We start from the raw sequence: 16,936 nt of genomic DNA, 5'->3' as shown, positions 1-16,936 counted from the left end.
CCTTCCTACCCCCCGGAGCCTGCCCCTCCTGATACCAGGAGCCAGGGTTTCTCCTGTGACGTCCCCCAGGCCTGAAGGGGCACCTCTTGAGGAGGCATGGCCCCTGGAGCCCGTGAGAGGGCAGGGGTGTCCCCTGGTTCTGCTCCCGTCTTTCCAACCTGGGTGGGGTGTCTTTCAGCCATCTGTGAGGGGCCGGACGCCTGCCAGAAAGACGAGGTGTGTGTGAAGCCGGGCCTCTGTCGATGCAAGCCTGGATTCTTTGGGGCCCGCTGCAGCTCCCGTGAGTCTTAAGGGCCAGATGAAGTTGCTGGGCAGAGCTGGGTAGGGGGGCAGTGGTGTGGGGGCAGGCAAGGCAGGTAGCCATGCAGCCTCAGAACAGCAGGGCCAGAATCCCTCCCAGCTTCACTGAGGAATTGCAGTCCAGAGACAGGAAGTGACACACACTCCCGAGAGATGGCCTGAGTCACCGGGTTTTTACCCACGTCCACAAAGCGCTGCCTACCTGAGCATCTTCCTCTTCCACTTCTCAGAAAACCTGTGATTCCCCTTCATTGCAAAATGAGTGTATTACTTGTCTTTCCCACATATGCCTTATACATGGGCGACAGATGGAAGGGGGCCCCTGGCCGGGCTCTCTGCCCTCTCTGGCAGAAAGAGAGGGAAGGGAAAGGGGTTGGGAAGCAGGAGAGCCAGAGGGTGGGCACCAGGAATCAAGGAATCACTAGGGGAAAGGTGGCTTCTCCTGACACCCTGGCGGGCAGTATCCAGGCCTGAGATCGGGAGGAAGCCAGCTCTCCTCCAGCCCAGCGGAGATCCATCTGGGCGGAGAGGAGCAAGCGTGGAGGAAGGCCCACCAACCTCGGTGCCACACTCTGGGCAAGTCCCCCGCCCACTCAGGATCTCTGAGTGTGTTCTGGAACGTGAAGTGGCAGGCTGAGCCTCCCACTAATGGCTAAGGGTTTTCTGTAGGTCAGAGCGGACAGGAAGTGAGTGTTGCCCAGGACAGGCTGCCGGATGTTCCGAGGGTCTGTCCCCGGCTCTTGGAGGGTGGGCCCAGCGCCCCTTTTCCTTGCGGAAGGGGATGCAGGGTAAGGGTTTGCCCGCGGCCCTGAGCCCGCTGACCCCTCCCGTCCCCACCCCCGCAGGCTGCCCGGGCCAGTACTGGGGCCCCGACTGCCGTGAGAGCTGCCCCTGCCACCCGCACGGCCAGTGCGAGCCAGCCACGGGCGCTTGCCAGTGCCAGGCCGACCGCTGGGGCGCCCGCTGCGAGTTCCCGTGCGCCTGCGGCCCCCACGGGCGCTGCGACCCCGCGACCGGCGTGTGCCACTGCGAACCGGGCTGGTGGTCGTCCACGTGCCGCCGCCCGTGCCAGTGCAACCCCGCGGCGGCGCGCTGCGAGCAGGCCACGGGCGCCTGCGTGTGCAAGCCGGGCTGGTGGGGGCGCCGCTGCAGCTTCCGCTGCGCCTGCCACGGCTCCCCGTGCGAGCAGGACTCGGGCCGCTGCGCCTGCCGGCCGGGCTGGTGGGGTCCCGAATGCCGGCAGCAGTGCGAGTGTGTGCGGGGCCGCTGCAGTGCCGCCTCCGGCGAGTGCACCTGCCCGCCCGGCTTCCGCGGAGCGCGCTGCGAGCTGCCCTGCCCGGCAGGCAGCCACGGGGTGCAGTGCGCACACAGGTGAGCGGGCGGGGCGGGGGCGGACACAAGTGAGCAGGCGGGGCGCGGCGGACACCGGTGGGCGGGGCGGGGCGGGGGCGGGGTGGAAACTGGTGAGCGGGCAGGGTGGGGGCGGGGCGGGCACAGATGGGCGGTCGCGGGAGGGGGCTGAGGTGGACACAGGTTAGCGGGGCTGGGACACAGGCAGCGGGCTGCACTCACAATAAGAAATTTCATCCCTGGCTCGGCGCGGTGGCTCACGCCTGTCATCCCAGCACTTTGGGAGGCTGAGGCGGGCGGATCACCTGAGGTCAGACAGGTGAGCGGGCAGGGTGGAGCGGAGACAGGTGGCCGGGGCGGGGCGCCGGGAGGAGGGGTCAGGGCTTCGCCGTGCTCCTCTCAAAAAACATACAAAGCAGAGGGACGAGAAAGGGGAAAAGACGGCTAGGTGGGGTGGCTCACACCTGTAATCCCAGCACTTTGGGAGGCTGAGGCGGGTGCATCACCTGAGGTCAGGGGTTCGAGACCATCCTGGCCAACATGGTGAAACCTCGTCTTTACTAAAAACACAAAAATTAGCCGGGCCGCTCCTGTAGTCCCAGGTACTCAGGAGGCTGAGGCAGGAGAATCGCTTGAGCCCTGGAGGCGGAGGTTGCAGTGAGCCGAGGTCGCACCACTGCACTCCAGCTTGGGCCACAGAGCGAGACTCCGTCTCAAACAAAACAAAACAAAACAAAAACTTTAAAAACCCTTTGTTGCCCCAGGTCCAGCCCCACCTGCTCGTTTCATCGATTACTGCTGTGCAAAAAATACTAGCACTGCTAGCAAGCCATATGTAGATAATAAGTGGATAGAGTGGCCAAGGGTCCTGGGCAAGGTCTCTTTAGGGCTCAGTGGCTTTCAAACTTTGACCGGCTGCACTCACAATAAGAAATTTCATCCCTGGCTGGGCGCGGTGGCTCACGCCTGTCATCCCAGCACTTTGGGAGGCTGAGGCGGGCGGATCACCTGAGGTCAGGAGTTCAAGACGAGCCTGACCAACATGGTGAAACCCCGTCTCTACTAAAAATACAAAAATTAGCCGGGCGTGGTGGTGGGCGCCTGTAATCCCAACTACTTGGGAGGCTGAGGCAGGAGAATCACTTGAACCCGGGAGGCGGAGGTTGCAGTGAGCCAAGATGGCGCCATTGCACTCCATCCAGCCTGGGCAACACAGCGAGACTCCGTCTCAAAGAAAATAATAATAAAATAAAATAAAAAATAAAAATGCTGGTCAGGACCAGCTAAATGGCTTTTATAAACTGCCCTTCTTCTCCCCACTAATGGATCTAACCCAAGTATATGATCCCAGCTAGTGAAGCATCTGAGGGAGAACCTTCAGGTAACTGTTAGGCATCAATGGGAAATTAAGATATGGCACATGTGAAATTATATTGGTAACAACAGTGGTCTCCAACCTTTTGGCACCAGGGACTGGTTTCGTGGCAGACAATTTTTCTGTTATTACACTGTAATCTATAATGAAATAATTATATGACTCACCATAATACAGAATCAGTGGGAGCCCTGAGCTTGTTCTCCCGCAGCTCAATGGTGCCATCTAGGGGTGGTGGGAGACAGTGACAGATCATCAGGCATTAGAGCCTCATAAAGAGCGTGGAACCTGGACCCTCCCGTGCGCAGTTCACAATAGGACTGGCGCTCCTGTGAGAATCTAAGGCCGCCGCTGATCTGGCTGGCAGTAGAGCTCAGGCAGTCAGGCTCCCCCGCTGCTCATCTCTATGCTGCCACCCAGTTCCTAACATGCCACAGACTAGTACCAGTCCATGGCCCAGGGTTTGAGGACCCCTGGGTGAAAACACTTTACATTTTTTGTATTTTGTATGATGGGGCAGAAGACACTACTGAGTCCCATTCACGCCAGACCTGGGGGCGGCTCAGTGTGGAAGAAGGAAAAGTGAAAAGAGCAGGAGGGAAGACCTGGCAGACCTGGCAAACGGGACTCAGAGCTTGGTGGTGACTTGCCTGCCTTGGCTGGGCTGCTGGCTGCTGATGACCCTGGGACCCAGGGAAAGATGGTCACAGAGCAGATGCTTCGAAGGAAAGGGGTGGGGTCCTGTAAGAGCTCTCATTTGTCTTCATTGTACAACGTGGGGAAACTGAGGTGCAAACCTGCCTGAGTGACCCAGGTGGGACCCAAACACTCTCCAGGGCCCCCGAAGGCCTGCGTGGAGTACAGGGATTGGAGGAGTGGGTGCTCCATCCATCCACCCCCACTGCTCCCACGAAGCCCTTCTCTTCCCAGCTGTGGCCACTGCAAACACAATGAGCCATGCTCCCCAGACACGGGCAGCTGTGAGTCCTGCGAGCCGGGCTGGAATGGGACCCAGTGCCAGCAGCCCTGCCTGCCTGGCACCTTTGGCGAGAGCTGCGAACAGCAGTGCCTTCACTGCCAACATGGGGAGGCCTGTGAGCCAGATACTGGCCACTGTCAGCGCTGTGACCCTGGCTGGCTGGGGCCCAGGTGAGGGCACCATTCTGTTCAGGGTGAGGTACACCTCCCCCCAGGACCCTCAGCTCAGCGGCTGTGTCTGAGAGCACCACCCCTCCCCGATACACAGGTTCATGCGGCCCCAGGGGCCTCCCTCCTGTTGAAGACTAGGGGACAGCAATGGGTTCTGGGGGGCCTGGGCAGGATCCCAGCTCCCTCCCCTCTGAGGCTTCCTGCCCTCCTCCCCCTCTGGGGACTTGTCTGTCACCTGCTGGATTCGGCCCCAAGTTCAAGGCCCTATTTGCACCTGAGCTTCACTGCTGAGGAGTGGCCAGTTGGGTCCTTGAGTCCAGGAGCCTGGGGCGGAGGGGTGGGGCCCCACGGTGGGGGCCAGGCCTGCCTTGCTCTCCCCTTCCCCGAGTCTTGCCTCACCCCAGGTGTGAAGACCCCTGCCCCACTGGCACCTTTGGGGAAGACTGTGGCTCTACCTGCCCCACCTGTGTTCAGGGGGCCTGTGATGCTGTGACAGGGGAATGTGTCTGCAGTGCCGGCTACTGGGGGCCCAGGTGAGGACGGGGGTCCCCGGGGGCAGGAGAGTGCCAGGGGCCTAGGTCAGGCCTGTGTGCAGCATTTCCTGAACTTCCCTGGACAGTGCCCAGAAATCTCCCTGCCCGTCTCCTGCCTGCCTCCCCAACTTCACCCAGCCCTCAGCCTGCCTCTCCATGTTACTCCATAGCTGCAACGCCTCCTGCCCAGCCGGCTTCCATGGAAACAACTGCTCAGTTCCTTGTGAATGCCCAGAGGGACTCTGCCACCCTGTCTCTGGGTCCTGCCAGCCAGGTAAGGTGGAAGAAGGCTGCAGGGTGCAGTAGCCAGGGAAAGGTGGGCCCTTCACATGAGCTCCAGGGCAACTTCCTCACCAGGGAGTCTGGGCGCACTTCAGAGACATTCTTTTTTTTTTTTTTTTTCCTTAAGACGAGGTCTTGCCCTGTCACCCAGGCCAGAGTGCAGTGGCATGATCTCAGCTCACTGCAACCTCCGCCTCCCAGGTTCAAGCCATTCTCCCATCTCAGCCTCTTGAGTAGCTGGGATTACAGGCGCACGCCTCCATGCCTGGCTAATTTTTGTATTTCTAGTAGAGACAGGGTTTCACCATGTTGGCCAGGCTGGTCTCGAACTCCTGACCTCAGGTGATCCGCCCACCTCGGCCTCCCAAAGTGCTGGGATTACAGGCATGAGCCACTGTGCCCGGCCCAGAGACATTCTTTATACCTGAGCTCTGTGTGGATGCTCTGGGGTCCCCTGAAGATGTGACAGAGCCCCTGCCCCTGCGAAACCAGGCTAGAGCCATGAAATGGGCAGCGGGGTGGCGGGACACTGACATGGGCTCAGGGGCAAGAACCTGTGAAATGGGCCACAGAACCTGTGGAGGGGACACGCCAGCAGAGGGGCTGCCCGGAGGCAGGGAGAGACCCCCAGGAAGAAGCTTCTGGGTAGCAGGCAACTCAGAGCAAAGACAGGATGTGTAGGAGACAGGAAGGCCTGAGTGTCCCCCGTCTCTGGCTCCCCCAGGCTCTCACCGTCGGGACGCCGCCCTCATCGCGGGCAGCCTTGTGCCTCTGCTGCTGCTCTTCCTGGGCCTCATCTGCTGTGCCTGCTGCTGCTGGGCCACCCGGTCAGACCTCAAGGACAGGTGAACGCCAGCCCATCCCTTCCCCACACAGCTCAGGCCACAGGCTGGGAGCAGGAGGGCATCTGGTTTCCTTGTGGGGTGGGGAGGGCTGACCTTGTCACCCACATGGGTCAGAGGTGATGGGGGTGAGGAGGGCTGGCCTTGTCACCTACATAGGTCAGAGGTGTTGGGGGTGAGGAGGGCTGGCCTTGTCGCCCACGTGGGTCAGAGGTGATGGAGGTAATTGGCAGTGGCCATGGCCTAGAGACACTGGAGACACCGGGTCAGCTGCCTGCCCTCCTCGGAAGCCTTCGATGAGGAAGTTTCTGAGTTGCATGGGCACCAGGCTGGTGAACTGGAGCCTGCAGCGGGAGGCAGAGAGCTGACACCGGCGGGGACCAGAGGAGGAGGGCTGGGACCACGGAAGGAGCAGCCCAGCTCTGGGCCAGGAGGGAAAGAGAACAGGCCTCAGATGGCCCACAAAGGAAAGTGACATCAATGTCTGTGCAGCGGTTTAGCAGAGAATGTAGCTGCCTGAGAGACGGAGAGGGGAGGAAGGGTTGGGCTGGTGGGGCCCGCGCAGGGGGGCTTGTGCAGAGCTTTGTTCCTTTATGAAACCTCTTCACATTCCAGGCTCCTTTGAGACTCAAAACAGCGTGGAGGTTTGGAACAGGGAGTGTGGGGCCGGAAGGATTATGGTCCTCAATTCCCAGAGGACATTGAGGCCCAAGGTGATCTAGTTGGTTATTGACACACAGGAAGCCCCTCTGCACCTTTTTGGACTCTTCGTCTGGTGCTCTCTGACTAGTTCCTGCCCTAGTCCAACAGCACGTCCTCCTCTGTGCTTGGCCCAGGGTGGCAAGAAGCCCCTTGCAGGGACACGAAGACGGGTGCAAGTGCTGTTGGAGGAAGGGTGAAGAGCGGAGCAGTCTCCTCCACATGTGGGGGTAGAGCAGAGTGGGAACAAGGGAAGGCTTCCTGGAGGGGGTGTCATTTGAGACAGGTGGGCCGGGCGCAGTGGCTCACGCCTGTAATCCCAGCACTTTGGGAGGCCGAGGCGAGCGGATCACCTGAGGTCAAGAGTTCAAGACCAGCCTGGCCAACATTGTGAAACCCCATCTCCACTAAAAATACAAAATTAGCTGGGCGCGGTGGTGGGCGCCTGTAATCTCAGCTACTCAGGAGGCTGAGGCAGGAGAATCGCTTGAATCCAGGAGGCAGAGGTTGCAGTGAGCCAAGATTGCAGCATTGCACTCCAGCCTGGGCAATAAGAGCGAGACTCTGTCTCAAAAAATAAAGACACAGAGAGAGAGAGAATGAGAGAGAGACAGGTGAGCTGGGGCTCAGCTAGGATGATAATAACAAACACCTGCCAGGTCCTGCAAAAAGCTCAGATAGATGATAGATGGATAGATAGATAGATAGACAGACAGACAGACAGACAGATAGGATCTGTTTTACAGATGCGGAAACTGAGGCCTAGGGAGGTGACGTCTGAACCAGAGTTGTTACTCAGGGCTGTCTGACTCTAGAGCCACACTTTGTTCTGTGGCAGGCCTGAATCTTCGGCTCAATCATTTAGATTTTATTCTGCAGTCAGTAGAGTGCCACTGAAGTAGAGGTAGTCACCCTGTCACACCCTGCCAAGGTGACCCAGGTCACTGTGGGTCTTATGTACTGACCACTGTCCCTACCCTCCTCCCTCAGGCCAGCGAGAGATGGAGCTACCGTGTCCAGGATGAAGCTGCAGGTCTGGGGGACATTGACCAGCTTGGGCTCCACGCTGCCCTGTGGTTCCCTCAGCTCCCACAAGTTACCCTGGGTGACAGGTCAGTGGGCACTGGGGGTGGGGGCTGGGATTGGACAAGGCTTTGCATCAGGTCCTGCAGGCGCCTGATCTGGAGTCTCTGCAGTCTCACATCACGACCCGGAGGTCCCCTTCAACCACAGCTTCATCGAGCCGCCCTCTGCCGGATGGGCCTCCGATGACTCCTTCTCATCCGATCCTGAGTCTGGAGAGGCAGACGAGGGTCCTGCCTACTGTGTGGCACCCCAAGAAGGTAGCCCCCCAACAGCCCACATAGCCCCTGAGCAGCCCTGCCCACCACGACCCCCTCTTTAGTCCTCCAGCAAACAGTTATTTATTTATTTATTTATTTATTTATTTTTTGAGACTGGGTCTTGCTGTGTCGCCAGGCTGGAGTGCAGTGGTGTGATCTCAGCTCACTGCAACCTCCGCCTCCCGGGTTCAAGCGATTCCCCTGCCTCGGCCTCCCAAATAGCTGGGATTACAGGCGCCCGCCACCATACCCGGCTAATTTTTGTATTTTAGTAGAGACCAGGTTTCACCATGTTAGCCAAGATGGTCTTGATCTCCTGACCTCTGGATCTGCCTGCTTCGGCCTCCCAGAGTGCTGGGATTATAGGCGTGAGCCACCGTGCCCGGCCAGCAAACAGTTACTAAGGGCCCATTCTGTGTTAGTCACTGTTCTTGGCTCCGGGCATGCAAGAGATAACAAGAAGATTCCTATCCTCACCGAGCTTAGAGTCAGATGAGCAGTCATCAGACAATGACAGGACACAGTGATATGTGTTTCCATGGGGGACATACAAGTAGGGGCTCATTCGCTAGCCATGCTGCGGTGACTGGGGTCAGGGAAGATGTGTGTGGTATCCCAGTTGAGTCTAGCAGAATCAGTAGGAGTTAGCCAAGTGAAAGTCAGGGAGAGGAGGGAATGATGTTTCAGGAAGATGGAACAGCATACACAAAGGCCCAGAGGTGAGAGGGATGTGGCTGTGTACCATCAAAAGAGTTTTAGCTTGGTTAGAGTGTGACAGTATTTCAAAGTAGGGAGACGTGGTGAGGAAAGAGTATAGAGACCAGGTGTGGTGACTCACACCTGTGATGCCAGCACTTTGGGAGGCTGACGCGGGAGGATTGCTTGAGGCCAGGGGTTTGATACCAGCCTGGCCAACATAGTGAGACCCCATCTCTACAAAAATTAAAAAAAAAGGCCGGGCGCGGTGGCTCACGCTTGTAATCCCAGCACTTTGGGAGGCCGAGGCGGGCGGATCACGAGGTCAGGAGATCGAGACCACGGTGAAACCCTGTCTCTACTAAAAATACAAAAAAATTAGCCGGGCGTGGTGGCGGGCACCTGTAGTCCCAGCTACTCAGAGAGGCTGAGGCAGGAGAATGGCGGGAACCCGGGAGGCGGAGCTTGCAGTGAGCCGAGATTGCGCCACTGCACTCCAGCCTGGGCGACAGAGCGAGACTCCGTCTCAAAAAAAAAAAAAAAAGAGGGTAGAAGTAACAGCGTCTACGTGAATTGGTCCTTCTGCCACTCTCCTCATCCTTGCCCTCTTCCTTGCCCTATTTTTGAGGCCTCCTGGAAGATGCTGAGCTGTGGGTAGGATGCACTGGGGTGGCCAGTTCAGCTCCAGCCAAGCTCTTCTGTCTCCTCTGCCAGGGATGGTCCCTGTGGCCCAGGCAGAGTCGTCAGAGGCCAGCCTGGCTGGAGGTGCTTTCCCGCCCCCTGAGGACGCCTCCACGCCATTCGCCATCCCACGCACCTCCAGCCTAGCTCGGGCCAAGCGGCCATCGGTCTCCTTTGCTGAAGGTACAAAGTTTGCGCCACAGAGTCGCCGAAGCTCAGGGGAGCTCTCCAGCCCGCTCCGAAAGCCCAAGAGGCTCTCCCGGGGGGCACAATCGGGTCCTGAGGGCCGGGAAGCCGAAGAGTCCACAGGCCCAGAGGAAGCAGAAGCACACGAGTCCTTTCCTGCAGCTGCCAGTCCCGGGGATTCAGCCACTGGCCACCGGCGGCCCCCACTTGGTGGCCGGACAGTGGCTGAGCACGTGGAAGCCATTGAGGGCAGTGTCCAGGAGAGCTCAGGCCCCGTGACCACCATCTACATGCTGGCGGGGACGCCCCAGGGACCCGAAGGCCCTGTCCGCTCTGTCTTCCGCCATTTTGGTAGCTTTCAGAAAGGCCAGGCAGAACCCAAGGTCAAGAGAGCCATCCCTAAGCCTCCACGCCAGGCCCTGAATCGGAAAAAGGGCAGCCCTGGCCTGGCCTCTGGCTCTGTCAGCCAGAGCCCCAACTCAGCCCCAAAAGCTGGGCTTCCTGGGGCCACAGGGCCTGTGGCAGTCAGACCAGAGGAAGCGGCCCAGGGGCTGGGGGCTGGCATGGAGAGTTCAGGGAGAGTCCAGAAGCCAGTCTCTGGGGGTGGCTCCCCAAAACGGGATCCCCAGAAGCAAGCTAAAGAGGAAAGGCAGGAGGAACCTGAGTATGAGAACGTTGTACGCATCTCCAGGCCACCAGAACCCTGAGGACCTTGAATTTGGGGAGTGGGGAGACTGGATGGGACCGAAACTGCCCATGGACTAGACTGTGCTGTGTGCTGGAAAATGATCCCAGGGCCAGGACAGACAAACCAGGGCCTCTGCGCCTCCACAGGGAAAAGGCAAGGCTTCCAGGCCAGTTGGCCCAGGCCCCTGGCGTTGCTCCCGGAGGGGGCCAGGAAGGCCTGGGCAGAGACCCTGCAGGATGGGGTCAGGAAGGGTTGCCTGCAGGGACTTCTCTGCTGTCCTGGACCCTGTGTGCCTCAGAAGGGCTATTCTTTCTTTCATGTGCAAAACATTTTTCTGAAATGGCAAACAACCTACATGTTTGCTGATAAAAGATTGGCTAGACAAATTTTTTTTTTTTTTTTGAGACAGAGTCTTGCTCTGTCACCCGGGCTGGAGTGCAGTGGCACAATCTTGGCTCACTGCAAGCTCCGCCTCCTGGGTTCACGCCCTTCTCCTGCCTCAGCCTCCCGAGTAGCTGGGACTACAGGTGCCCACCACCACGCTCGGCTAATTTTTTTTGTATTTTTAATAGAGACGGGGTTTCACCATGTTAGCCAGGATGGTCTCGATCTCCTGACCTCGTGATCCACCTGCCTCAGCCTCCCAAAGTGCTGGGATGACAGGCGTGAGCTACCGCGCCCGGCCTGTGAACTTTTTAAAAAGGATGTATGTGCATAAAAACAGATTCAAGGGAAAGGCACTAAATGGTATTTTCCTCTGGAAGATGAGATTGTAGGTGATATTTATTTTCTTCTGGAACTTTTGTATAGTTCGCAAATTTTCTACAGTGAACATTCTTTTTTACTTTTGTTACTGGATTGAATTTGATAAAGTATAATAAAAAGCAACGATCTTTGTTAAAAAAATAAAAAGTACTAACATTATAGACATGTATAAAGTAAAACAGAGATTTCCCTTCTCCCCAGAGGCGTCTGTGGGTCAAGAGAGAGACAGAATCTACTTTTCCCTGGCAGCTTTTTGGTCTTGTTTGAATTCTTTGCTCACATATTACCTAGTCAGAAAAGCAAAGGGGCAACCCTCCCCCCTAGGTTTATTTTATTTATTTATTTATTTATTTATTTTGAGACGGAGTCTCCCTCTGTCACCCAGGCTGGAGTGCAGTGGTGCGATCTTGGCTCACTGCAAGCTCCGCCTCCCAGGTTCAGGCCATTCTCCTGCGTCAGCCTCCCGAGTAGCTGGGACTACAGGCACCTGCAACCACGCCTGGATAATTTTTTGTATTTTAGTAGAGACAAGGCTTCACTGTGTTGGCCAGGATGGTCTCGATCTCCTGACCTCGTGATCCGCCCGCCTCGGCCTCCCAAAGTGCTGGTATTACAGCGGTGAGCAACCACGCCCGGCCTATTTTTTAAGATGGAGTCTCAGTCTGTCACCCAGGCTGGAATGTAGTGGCATGATCTCGGCTCACTGCAACCTCTGTCTCCCGGGTTCAAGGGATTCTCCTGCCTCAGCCTCCTGAGTGGCTGGGATTACAAGTGCCTGCCACCACGCCCGGCTAATTTATGTGTTTTTTGGTGGAGACAGGGTTTCACCATGTTGGCCAGGCTGGTCTGGAACTCCCAACCTCAAGGGCCCCACCGCCTCGGCCTCCCAGAGTGTTGGGATTATAGGCGTGAGCCACCACGCCTGGCCAGGGGCAGCCCCCCCTCCCCCTTCTATCTCAGTGCTCAGAGAATCTCATCAACAGTTGAGGTGCTTTCTTTCAGATGTTTTTCTGTGTACATGTCAACAAATATTTTAAACAAAAACAAAATTTTAGCATACTAAGCATACCATTCCTCATCTTCTTTTTTTTGTTTGTTTTTGAGACAAAGTATTGCTCTGTGGCCCAGGCTGGAGTGCAGTGGTGCAATCTCGGCTCATTGCAACCTCTGCCTCCCAGGTTCAAGCGATTCTCCTGCCTCAGCCTCCCGAGTAGCTGGGACTGCAGGCGCCCACCACCACGCCCGGCTAATTTTTGTATTTTTAGTAGAGGTGGGGTTTCACCATGTTGGCCAGGCTGTTCTCGAACTCCTGACCCGCCTTGGTCTCCTGAAGTGCTGGGATTACAAGCATGAGCCACCGCGGCCAGCCTCAACTTGCTTTTTCACTTAACGACATATCCTGGATATAGTTCAATGTCCATAAATATAAAGCTAACTCTCTTTATTTAAAAAATGACTACATGAGATTCCATCTAGCACAATTATTTAAATCATTCCCCCACCAATGGAAGGTTGCGTTGTTCTGATCTGTTTTGATACAACAAGCAATGACATAGTGTACAACTTTGTCCATATTTATTTATTTATTTTTTTTTTTGAGACGGAGTTTCGCTCTTGTTGCCCAGGCTGGAGTACAGTGGCACGATCTCAGCTCACTGCAACCTCTGCCTCCTAGGTTCAAGCGATTCTCCTGCCTCAGCCTCCTGAGTAGCTGGGATTACAGGCACCCGCCACCACGCCCGGCTAATTTTATAGTTTTAGTAGAGACGGGGGTTTCTCCATGTTGGTCAGGCTGGTCTCGAACTCCCGACCTCGGGTGATCTGCCCACCTTGGCCTCCCAAAGTGCTGGGATTATAGGCGTGAACCACCGCGCCAGGCCCCATATTTATTTTTACATTTGTGCAAGTTTTTCTATAGAATAGATTCCTAGAAGCAGGGTTGTTGAGTTGTAGGGTAAGGAAGTTAGACACTTCTGTACTTACTCCAAATTGTCTCCAAAAATGTTGCGTGGATTTGTATTCTCACAAATTATGGGGGAATCCATTTCCCCACACTCAATCTGATCAGTTAAAAAATGGTATCTCATTATTTTACCTTGGTAAAAATAAAGTAACATATGCTAAAGCTTCTTTATTTTTTTATTTTTTGAGACGGAGTCTCTTTCTGTCGCCCAGGCTGGAGTGCAGTGGCACAATCTCGGCTCTGCAACCTCTGCCTCCTGGGTTCAAGCAATTATCCTGCCTCAGCCTCTTGAGTAGCCAGGACTCCAGGCACGTGCCACCACGTCCAGCTAATTTTTTTGCATTTTTATTAGAGATGGGGTTTTGCCAGGTTGGTCAGGTTGCTCTCGAACTCCTGACCTCAGAGGATCTTCCCGCCTTGGCCTCCCAAAGTGCCGAGATTACAGGTGTGAGCCACTGTGCCCAGCCACTAAAGCTTCTAAAAAGTATATATAATTTTTTTGTGTGTGTTTAGCCATCAACAATTGTATCTCATTACAATTTAAATTTCTGAGTATTCTAAGGTTGAGTTTCTTTTCTGTCTTGGCTCACTGCAACCTCTGCCTCCCAGGTTCAAGCCATTCTTGTGCCTCAGCCTCCTGAGTAGCTGGGATTATAGGCGCCCACCACCATGCCCAGCTAATTTTTGTACTTTTTGTAGCAATGGGGTTTTGCCATGTTGGCCAGGCTGGTCTCGAACTCCTGACCTCAGGTGATCCACCCACCTCAGCCTCCCAAAGTGCTGGGATTCCAGGTGTGAGCCACCGCGCCTGGACTTTTGCCACTTTTCATGAGTTCATGTTTTCATTCCACAAACTCATATTGTGCAACTGCTTTGTGCTTGCTTCTCTATCAAGGGCTAGTTATACAAAGTTGAATAAGACACCGTCCTGCCCCCAAAGAGTTCATAGTCAATTAGAGAGGAAGACAAACAGATGAATAGCTAATTATAAAACAATGCCAGCGGCCGGGTGCGGTGGCTCACGCCTGTAATCTCAGCACTTTGGGAGGCCGAGGCGGGTGGATCACGAGGTCAGGAGATCGAGACCACGGTGAAACCCCGTCTCTACTAAAAATACAAAAAATTAGCTGGGCGTGGTGGCGGGCGCCTGTAGTCCCAGCTACTTGGGAGACTGAGGCAGGAGAATGGCATGAACCCGGGAGGCGGAGCTTGCAGTGAGCCGAGATCGCGCCACTGCACTCCAGCCTGGGCGACAGAGCGAGACTCCGTCTCAAAAAAAAAAACAATGCCAGCAGTGGACAAATAAAGTGAGCAGTATTAATGGGGAGTGGTTAGGGAAGGCTTCCCAGAGGAGGTGCTGTCCAAAATGAGGCTATGTCGAGAGCTAGAGGAGAGAGAACAGCAGGTGCAGAAACCACAGGCGATTCCATGTGACTGGAGCATTGGGGCCCAGGCAGGTCAGATGTCCTCCAGAGGGAGGGAGAGGGAGGAGCCTGTGTGGGTCAAATTGGGGAACTGGAGCTTTTTAATTTTATTTTTTTGAATCGGAGTCTTGCTTTGTTGCCCTGGCTGGAGTACAGTGGTGCAATCTCTGCTCACTGCAACCCCTACCTCCCCGGCTCAAGCAATTCTCCTGCCTCAGCCTCCCCGGTAGCTGGGATTACAGGCGCGTGCCACATCACCCAGATCTTTTGTTTTTTCAGATGAAGTTTCGCTCTTGTTCCCCAGGCTGGAGTGCAGTGGCACAATCTCGGCTCACTGTCAACCTCCACCTCTCGGGTTCAAGTGATTCTCCTGCCTCAGCCTCCAGAGTAGCTGGGATTACAGGTGTGCGCCACCACGCCCGGCTAATTTTTTGTATCTTTAGTAGAGACAGGGTTTCACCATCTTGGCCAGGCTGGTATCAAACTCCTGACCTTGTGATCCGCCCGCCTCAGCCTCCCAAAGTGCTGGGATTACAGGCATGAGCCACCGCGCCCAGTCATTTTTGTATTTTTAGTAGAGACAGGGTTTCACCATGTTGGCCAGGCTGGTCTTTAACTCCTGACCTCAAGTGATCTGCCCGCCTCAGCCTCCCAAAGTGCTGGTATTACAGGCGTGAGCCACCGTGCCCAGCCAGGAACTGGAACTTTATCCTGTTTTACAAATAAGTTTCTGAAGGATTTTGGCGGAGGTCACATTTACATTTCCCTTAGTACCCTGGGATGAGATGGGGGCTGGATTTGAGGAGTTGAAATTTGAAGGTGGCTCAACAGTAGTTACGGGCCTAAGGGCTCAGATGGACCGATTAGGTAAATATGTAGGAGATACAGCTGTATCAGCTTGATGGGGATGGAGTGAGGGAGAGGCAGAATCACAGCGACTGCCTAACAAATGTCTGATGAAAGGATGGTTCTCAGCAGGGCACTGTGAGTCATGCCTGTAATCCCTGCACTTTGGGAGGCTGAGGTGGGACGATCACTTGAGCCCAAGACTTTGAGACCAGCCTGGGCAACAGGGCAAGACCCTATCTCTACAAAAAATACAAAAATTAGCCAAGTGTGGTAGCATGCACCTGTGGTCCCAGCTACTTGGGAGGCTGAGGCAGAAGGATCACCTAAGCCCAGGAGATCGAGGCTGCAGTGAGCTATGATCATGCCACCACACTCCAGCAGTCTGGGTGCCTGAGATCCTGTCTCAAAAAAAAAGAAAAAAGAGAGGGTTCTTGGTATCTAACTTCAGTAGACAGTAGTATGGTTATCTGAGAAAATGTGGAGGACAGTTCTGGGGGATATTTGAGGTATGTTTGACCCTGCAGTGCCCTCAGGCTGCTCAAAGAGGAGGGAAGGGTGAAGGAAGAGATTTTTCAGATGGCAGTTGAAAGCTTGTGAGTGGGAAGGGTTCCACAGGGTGAGGAACCGGGGAGGTTACCAGCTGGAGCCACTCCCCAGCAGGCTGACAGCTCCAAGCCTCGTCTGGGGGCGGTTGCCCTCGCCAGGTGGCCCGGGCGGATTCTAGACAGTAGGGGGCACACTCGGACTGGGGCAGGTGGAGCAAGAGGGGTTTGGGGCTCCTACAGCCCTGGGGTGGTGGTGGGGTTTTATTTTTGGTTTTTATTTTGGTAGAGATGTTTCTCGCCATGCTGCCCAGGCTGGTCTCGAACTCCTGGCCCCAAGTGGCCCTCCGACCTTAGCCTCCCAAACCGCTGGGATTCCAGACGTGGACACCACGCGGCAGCCCTGGAGTGCTAAGCCAGCCCCCCCGGAGCAAGCCAGGGAGACCAAGCCGATTCTGGGGCAGTCAGACGGTCTTCCGAGGTCGGGCTAGTGCCTCGGATCCGGGGGACGAAGACGGGGAGCTGAGCTTTCGGAGCCCGGGCTTATCAGACGGGGACCCGGAGCCCCCTCGAACCCTCGCTGGCTTGTACCAGCTGGCGGACGTGGCCCGGAGCATCGCCCTGTGGAGGGACCTTCCCTGAAAGGTACGGGGAACGGGGTGAAGGTGGCCAGTGCGGGCAGGGAGCACCCAGATGACGATCAAGGGTGGAGGGTCCCCGGGGGACCGAGCAGTGCGTGAACACGGGCGGAGAAAGGTCAGTCTGATGGGGGGACCTCAGGAGACCCCGTCCTAGGACAGGACAGACCAGCCCCAAATCCCCTTGCAGATTTCCAAGGGCCAATTTCCAGGGACCGGGCAGACGGCACCCGGGAGAGGGGAAGGGGTCAGTGCATCAGCAGGGGGCGCCACGGCTGGACCGGGTCCGGGATCCCAGGCCCCGAATACACCGGGACGGGAACCACCGGGGCGGGGGAGCGAGGAATCAGGACGCAAAGCCCGAGGCGGCGGGGACGGCGGCGCTGTGCCGGGAGGAGGCGGGGTGGGGATTCGAGAATGGAACCACCGTGCGGAGCCGGCGCATCTGGGCGTGGTGACTGGCGCGCAGGGGGCAGCTGGGGACGGCGGGGCGGCCGCGGGAGAGCCCGGCTGGGGGCGCTGGTGGCCCGGCGGCCTCGGTGGGGAGTCCGCTGGGGGCCGGGACGCGGAGCCGGAGCCCCAGCCTGGCAGGGTCAGGCCGCTGGAGAGGCCGCGGGGCGATGTCGCCGGG

At 56.5% G+C, this 16,936-nt stretch overlaps 1 protein-coding gene across 1 annotated transcript; it reads left to right on the top strand.

The window, feature by feature from the left end:
- The first annotated feature begins 96 nt into the window (after positions 1–96).
- LOC134735186 (scavenger receptor class F member 1-like) lies at positions 97–11,036 on the top strand. Its single transcript, XM_063628410.1, has 9 exons — positions 97–280; positions 1,146–1,671; positions 3,956–4,174; positions 4,579–4,707; positions 4,878–4,981; positions 5,714–5,834; positions 7,521–7,642; positions 7,727–7,873; positions 9,284–11,036. Exons 1-9 carry the CDS (start codon positions 97–99, stop codon positions 10,141–10,143), a joined length of 2,412 nt encoding a protein of 803 aa, XP_063484480.1. The 3' UTR covers positions 10,144–11,036.
- The last annotated feature ends 5,900 nt before the right edge of the window (positions 11,037–16,936 follow it).

This window comes from Symphalangus syndactylus, chromosome 20, assembly GCF_028878055.3.
Source record: "Symphalangus syndactylus isolate Jambi chromosome 20, NHGRI_mSymSyn1-v2.1_pri, whole genome shotgun sequence".
NCBI classification, from domain to species: Eukaryota; Metazoa; Chordata; class Mammalia; order Primates; family Hylobatidae; genus Symphalangus; species Symphalangus syndactylus.
Note: the sequence above shows the minus strand (reverse complement) of the source record. Positions and strands in the feature narration are given on the sequence as shown.

Excerpts from the sequence above, each read along its gene's own strand:
- LOC134735186 (XM_063628410.1), top strand. The coding sequence starts at position 97 with ATGGCCCCTGGAGCCCGTGAGAGGGCAGGGGTGTCCCCTGGTTCTGCT. Across the intron at positions 1,672-3,955 it reads GGGGTGCAGTGCGCACACAG|CTGTGGCCACTGCAAACACA; the intron begins GTGAGCGGGCGG and ends TTCTCTTCCCAG. Across the intron at positions 7,643-7,726 it reads CAAGTTACCCTGGGTGACAG|TCTCACATCACGACCCGGAG; the intron begins GTCAGTGGGCAC and ends GAGTCTCTGCAG.